The following is a 7,594-nucleotide window of genomic DNA, read 5'->3' on the forward strand; positions in this document are numbered from 1 at the left end:
GAGACGAATCGTGGGCCAGATCGGCTGAACTCGCAAACCGGCTCTAAGGTGGTTTTGTTTTTAATTTGTAATTATGTGGTGTCCAAATGATAACATAGGTAGTTGAATGAGAGTCAGCTAACCTTCTTGGTCCGTCTACCTTAATTTCAATAATTGAGACCTGACTGTAATTCATCCTTAGAAGTGCATGCCAGGGCTGCGTCTTGACTTATTAAGTCAGCCTTGAGCTTGTGTATTTCAAAAATAAGAAACGTTGGCCGGGCTTGGTGGCCAACGCCTATAATCCCAGCACTTTGGGAGGCCGAGGCGGGCGGATCATCTGAGGTCAGGAGTTCGAGATCAGCCTGGCTAACATGGTAAAACCCGTCTCTACTAAAAATACAAGCATTAGCCGGGCATGGTGGCGCGTGCCTGTCATCCCAGCTACTCTGGAACCTGAGGCAGGAGAATTGCTTGAATCCGGGAGAGGGAGGCAGCAGTGAGGTGAGATCGTGCCACTGCCCTCCAGCCCTGGGTGACAGAGTGAGACACCGTCTCAAAAAAACAAAAAAACAAAAAAAAAAAACTTTTCAAGTGATTCAGTACCTGGTTAGGAAAGAACAGATCTGAAAAAAATCCATCTACTCTGGTACTTGTTTTTTGCCTACTACTCAGAGTATGGCTTTTTTTGGAGAGCTTTATATACTTACCTGGTACTTTATTCATAACCTATCCACATAAATATGAGAGGGAAATCTGAGCCGGAAAATGTAAGGATGGGATTGATAATTATAGGCAAAGTTGTAGGAGTTTTGTGAATGTAATGATTTACATTAGCCTTGCATGTGATTTTTACAGATGTTTATTATTATTATTATTTTGAGACAGAGTCTGGCTCTGCCACTCAGGCTGGAGTGCAGTGGTGGTGCGATCATAGCTTACTGCAGCCTCCATCTGTGGGACTCAACTGACCCTCCTGCCTCAGCCTCTCTGGTAGCTTAGACTATAGGTGCAGGCCACCTTGCCCAGCTAATTTTTTAATTTTTTAGTAGAGACAAGATCTCGCTATGTTACCCTGGCTGGTCTCAAACCCCTGAGCTCAACATGAGTCTCCTGCCTTGGCCTCTTAAAGTCCTAGAATTACAGGCATGAGCCATTGCACTCGGCTACAGACATTTAATACAAAATTTGTAGGACTCAAAATATTTTCTTCTGTTGTTTAGCTAATTTTCCTGAGCAAGTAGTAGATAATCTTCCAGCTGATATATCCACTGGCATTTACTATGGTTGGGCCAGTGTTGGAAGTGGAGATGTCCATAAGATGGTGGTGAGCATAGGATGGAACCCATATTACAAGAATACGAAGAAGTCTATGGTAAGCATTATATTTTGCTCTGTAACTGAAAATGGTATGATGACGAAGAGTAATATACTGCAGTATTGATTGCAGAAATAGCTTATCAATGGTAATCACAGCATAGTTCAAATACTGGAATTTTGGGCAATCTCTGCCTTTTAATTGGAGAGTTTAACTCATTTACATTTAAAGTAATTTCTGATAAGGAGGGACATCTACTGTTTTGCTATTTATATGCCTTATAACTTTTATGTCCCTCATTTCCTCTATTACTGCCTTTTGTGGCAGTGTGCTTTTTTGTTTTGTAGTGACATTTTAATTCCTTTCTCATTGCTTTCTGTGTATTTCTATAGATACTATCTTTGTGGTTACCATGGGGTTTATATTTAACATCCTGAAATTCTAAAAGTTTATACCAACTTAATTTCAATAGCATACAGAACTCACAAATTGCATCTTTTTTTTTTTTTTTTTTGAGATGGGGGCTCACTGTGTTGCCCAGACTGAAGTGCAGTGGCTGTTCACAGGCCAGGTTGTAGCACACTGTGACTTCAAACTCGTGGGCTCAAGTAATCTTCCTCCTTCAGCCTCCAGAGAGCTGGAACTATGGGTGCATGCCGCTGCCTGCATCCAGCTCAGATTACATCCTTATACATTGTGGTACCAAATAACAAAGATTAATGATTTTTTTTTTATGCATTTATTTTTTAAATTATGTAGAAAATAAAGAGTGGAGTTACAAACCAAAATTATAATACTGACTTTGATAATTTCTGTCTATGAAAGACTCACTTTACCAAAGATAAAAATGATTTAAAAGCCTGTTTCATAAAATTGAGCTTGCCACAATTAATGCACTTCATTCACCGTTTACTTCATGCATCAATTACTTGGTCACCCTCTTAAGATAAAACAGGTTACTACGTGAATGGTGGATGGCGCTTATTGATAGAGTCCCACAGTGGTGCTTTTCTTTTTCCTTTTTAAACCACCTGAGGGTATACTTTTCTGCCCTACTCTTTTTACAGGACCCCACAACTTCAGTGTTTTATCTGTTAGATTTGGCTGAATCTTTTGTCAGCTCAAATGTGTGGCAAAAACAAATTACAGTTAAGCTACATTTTGTTCTGTGTGGAGTTAATAGAAGTGAAGTGTGTCACTGCTGGAAAACTACAGAGCTAAATGCTGGCATAAGCAATAGTAATGACCCAGAACTACTTAACATTTTCCTGAGTATTTCAGTTATTTTTGAATATTAATGATTTGAAAATTATTTTTTGGAGACAAGGAAAACAATAGAAAGATCACAAAATACCATTCTATTGAATGAGGAAGGAAAAGAAGGGGAGGGGACCAATAGCCCATGACTAATTTGTCTTTAGCTACTCAGATAACAAAAATGTTATTATACAGCCAGTTAAGGAATGAATGCCTTTTGAGTGTTAGGAAAAATTGAATTTGAAACATAGGCGTACCTTACCAGCGGAAAATTGAACTTTTGCTTGCCTTTGCCAGTAACACACATCTATGAAGTGCCTGTGCCAGACCTTTGCCCTTTAAAAAGAAAAAAAAAAAAATGTGTTATCTTACCTTAAATAAGTTCTTAGTAACATATCTAGGTCCACTTCCTTTGTTGGAACTGTGTATTATATTACAAATTGCTGTCATTGTGTGTTGCTTTTTTTTTTTTTTAACTCAATGGTGTGTTGAAGAACAGAGTTTTGTTTTGTTTTGTTTTGTTTTGTTTTTTCAGATAAGGTCTTGCTCTACCACCCAGGCTGCAGTGTAATGGTGCAGTCTCAGCTCACTGCAGCCTCAACTTTCTGGGCTGAAGTGATCCTCCCATGACAGCCTCCCGAGTAGCTAGGAAGGACCACAGGCATGTGCCACCATGCCTGGCTATTTTAAATTTTTTTTTATAGAGATGAGGTTTCTGCATGTTACCCAGACTGGTCTCAAACTTTTGGGCTCAAGCGATCCTCCTGCCTCAGCCTCCCAAAGTGCTGGGATTACAGGAGTGACCCGCTGCGCCTGACTGGTCTTACATATCTTAGTTTCTTTTTTATTATTCAAATGTTTACTGAAAAGAAAGAATACACGTCAGATATATTGGTTCATGGCCCCAAAGCCATGGTGTACTTTATGTATCTTCTAACTCAAACCGCCTCCTGCCCATTACACATGAGAAAACTGAGCCCCATGGAAGCTAGTTATACAGTTAACCAAGTGTGGGAACCCAGACTTTTGACTGTAAATCAGTGCTCTTAACCATGGTACTGCCCCGATGATTTAGCTGAACTAGCTTCTGAGGCACTTTCTACCTCATGCAGCATTTTGCTTTAATGTGCCCTGAACCCTTTTGCCACTTCACTCCCTGATCAGGAAGCTACATGGCTTTCCTGCCCCATCAATCCTCAGCTCTGCCACACTCTGAAGTTTCCATACGTGTTGTGTGTCAGAGGTGTGCAAATCCTGACCTTACAACTAGTTGTTTAGTAGTACCGTCTTTTAATACTTTGCTCATTCCCTCTTTGGTGTCCTGGTTTCTCACCTTGATAAGATATTTACCTTCTTGGATACATGTCAGTTTTTTTTTGTTTGTTTGTTTGTTTTTAAGTAATGGCAAATCATGCCAGACACTGCCACCTCACTCAGTTATGTTTATAAGATAGGGGCACAAACAGGAGTGCTGGGAAAATTTAGGAAAAACTGCACTTAGATTTTAAGCTAAATCTTTAAAAGTTTAAGGAGTGTTGATTGTTTCATTTAAATTAACTCACCATAAATATGAAGATATATTTCAGATTTCAGTACACTGTAGTCTGATAGCACTCTTTCTAACATGTCTTGACTATAGGAAACACATATCATGCATACCTTCAAAGAGGACTTCTATGGGGAAATCCTCAATGTCGCCATTGTTGGCTACCTGAGACCAGAAAAGAACTTTGATTCTTTAGGTAAGTTCTTATTTTGATCTTCTTAAATATTACTACTGCTACCGCAGGTACCTCTACCACTACTACCAGTAATAATGATGGCAGGACAGATAATATTTGAGCATTTAATATATGCCAGGCACCGTTTTAAGTGCTTTACATGAATTTATCTTCTTTCACCTGTGAGGGATTATTTTGCCTATTTGTCAGATGAGGAAATGGCACAGAGAGATGAGGTAACATTCTCAAAGTCACATAGTAAATAACGGAGCCTAGCTTCGAACCTAGCAGGCTGGCTGCTTCTCTCCAGCAGTATGAAGTTAATGAAGTCTTTCAAAATGCATGAAGTTTGAGATATAATCAATCAGAGAACATTTGAAACAAATGTTATCAGGTATGTATTAGTGCAGTGTGATGGTTTTAACTCTGTTATAAAGTTTCTTTTACAAGTGTAAATACCAACCAAAAAGAATAGTGAATGCTTTTTTCCTCCATTTGATATTTGCGGTGTACATTTATGCCTGTGCCTTTCTCTTAAATTGTAAGATTAGGGACATACCTTTTTTTTTTTTTTTGAGACAGAGTTTTGTATCTTCGTTGCCCAGGCTGGAGTGCAGTGGCCCCTCTCACTGCAGCCTCCACCTCCCAGGTTCAAGTGATTCTCCTGTCTCAGACTCCTGAGTAGCTGGGATTACAGGCGCCCACCACCACACCCCGCTAATTTTTGTATTTTTAGTAGAGACGGGTTTCACCATGTTGGCCAGGCTGGTCTTGAACACCTGACCACCTCAGGTGATCTGCCCGCCTCAGCCTCCCAAAGTACTAGGATTACAGGCGTGAGCCACTGTGTCTGGCCTGGGGACATACGTTTTGTGTACCATTGACTTAGGCCTGGAAGGAGTGATGGAACAAAAATTTATTGGGTATCTACCCTGTGCCAGAGATACTGCCAGCCTGTGAGTTTTTAGGAGAGGCTAAACACAGGAGTAGTAAAAAGTATGTTAATGGGTTTTCATCATTTTTACCTGGTATATTCTCTCTGCAGAGTCACTTATTTCAGCAATTCAAGGTGATATTGAAGAAGCTAAGAAACAACTAGATTTACCAGAACATTTGAAAGTCAAAGAAGACAATTTCTTCCAGGTTTCTAAAAGCAAAATAATGAATGGCCACTGATGAAAAATCATATTTATTCATTCACTGTTTTCTAGTGTTCCTGTGTTTATTACTGTCCAGCCTCGTCTTGGTTATATACTAAAAATCAAACACTTTGCTACAGTTGTGAATTAGTTTGAACAGTACAACATAGTTACCATATCATGCTTCAACTGTTAAATTAAGGCCATCATGTCATAGCACAAAAAAGATACAGTTAAAAATCAAGATTTAAAGAATATGTATTGATTAAAATGTACCACTAGAAAGGTATTACATGTGTGTAAGTATGGGTAAAAAGGCAAGTCACTAGTTTGAGATGAAAATTAAAATTTTCATGATAAAATACCAGCATATATGTAATTGTATAGTGTATACTTCTAAACAGAGAAGGCTTATAAAAGTAAATGCATTAAGGCCGAGTGCAGTGGCTCACACCTGTAATCAATCCGAGCACTTTGGGAGGCTGAGGTGGGAGGATTGCTTGAGCTCATGAGGTCAAGACCAGTCTGGGCAACATAGCGAGACCCCATCTCTGTAATAAAAAAAAAAGGAAATGCATTAAATAGAAGGTTGATAGTTTATCATAAACCTGTGAGAAAGAAACTCAGACTTTGTATTTTGGTATTTTGGGCATTAATACATTACAAACATGAAGATGTTTATAAAATTTTGTTGTAGTCATTTTCCTTGCAGTCACATTGTACCACCTTCATTATTGTATAGAGCTGCTTCAGTTCTGAGTCCTCTAGACTTCCCCTGCCTATCTGTTTTTTGTTGCCATTGAAGACAGTAAAATAAGTGTTTTCAAATCTATATGTCTCCTTTTTGCTGGATAATGTTTCTTCTTTTTAACAGTAAATATTCTTGTTTTTCAACATTTTTCTTTTGTTCTTTTTTCCTTTTTTAGGAAAAACAAAACAACAGACTTCATCCTTAGGTTTTCTCAAGATTTAAGTGAACACATTTACACGTATCAATTTCTTAAATAACACAAAATGTTTCCCCCACCCCCAGCAAAACTATTTAAGAGCCAAACTATGAAATAGTTGTAAAATTATTTTTAATATTTAAGGCTTTGAAATTAATTATATTCCAAGGCAAATCTAAACGGGTGTAGTTGTATATGCACGATGTAATTTAATGCTAGTCTAAAGAGTACTTACAGCTTGAGGGAAGAGCATAAAATTTTAGTTTAATAGCCTTCATACTGTGGATTTTTCCTCCTACTAAGTAATATGTGGGAAATTCAGATTACAGATTGCATCATTGTTCAACAGTACATTGCATCATTGTTCACTGTAGCAACAGATTTGATGGTGATGGGGGAGGATAGAGGTAGAAGCAGATAGAAAGTAATGTTAAAGTTAATTTATTATGAATCATTTTCCCCTAATCTGCATAAATGAATTAGAACTGATTTTAATAAAAATACTTTATTTTGTATAAAAAGTATTCAGAAAAACATCTAAAGCTGTTGGAGAAGAGGGACTCATATAAATACAGTTGGATTGTGTTTGCTTTTTATTTCTTTATAAAAATATGTCAAAAACAGTTTTTAATTTTAGAAATCTTATACTTGAAAGAAGCCTCAATCGTCAGTGGCTTTATGAAGTAAAGTTAAAAACAAACGTGGGAAATGTGAAAATATTTGTGTTTGTGTTGTCTGACTAGCTTGCTGCTGAATGCTGTCTTTAGGTGTGTGAAAGTTCTTTGATATGTTATTGTCCCTTTATATCTGGTTAAATAGCCATTGCTTTTGAGAATCGGATAGTGTGTTGTTGAGGGGTTGTGTCTATATTTTTCAAAAGCTTTTATATTATGTGTTATAAGAAGTTACAGTAGTACCATTTTGATTAGTCTGAATGTTTTCAGGCCTTGAAATAAATTTTGACTAAGTGATATTTTTTCTTTCCCGGTGTCATCTTGAATCATTTACTTTATGTATTTTGAATTCATTGACTGATTGCTACTCTAAGTGTGTTAAGTTGCCTGAAGAGCAAGATATAGGTGGCAGCTGTAGTTCTACAACAAAGGGCCTTGCCTTCAGGATCCCCTGTGTTTTATGTCTACAACACAGTGACTGAGGTTTATTTGGAGAGCATTCACAGGGCATCACTACTAAAGTCTACTTCCTGAGGGTAAGGGTTCCCGTTAACATTTT

At 37.8% G+C, this 7,594-nt stretch overlaps 1 protein-coding gene across 1 annotated transcript in view; it reads left to right on the plus strand.

Annotated features, from left to right (window-relative positions):
- The window catches only part of RFK (riboflavin kinase), a 20,783-nt gene extending 13,440 nt beyond the window's left edge, over positions 1-7,343 (plus strand). Inside the window, exons 3-5 of the mRNA XM_011984096.1 lie at positions 1,203-1,354; positions 4,194-4,296; positions 5,321-7,343. Of these exons, the coding sequence (XP_011839486.1) occupies positions 1,203-1,354; positions 4,194-4,296; positions 5,321-5,451 (386 nt within the window). The 3' untranslated portion in view covers positions 5,452-7,343. The remainder of the gene's footprint in view (positions 1-1,202; positions 1,355-4,193; positions 4,297-5,320) is intronic.
- The last annotated feature ends 251 nt before the right edge of the window (positions 7,344-7,594 follow it).

This window comes from Mandrillus leucophaeus, unplaced genomic scaffold (genome assembly GCF_000951045.1).
Source record: "Mandrillus leucophaeus isolate KB7577 unplaced genomic scaffold, Mleu.le_1.0 Scaffold260, whole genome shotgun sequence".
Classification (NCBI taxonomy): domain Eukaryota; kingdom Metazoa; phylum Chordata; class Mammalia; order Primates; family Cercopithecidae; genus Mandrillus; species Mandrillus leucophaeus.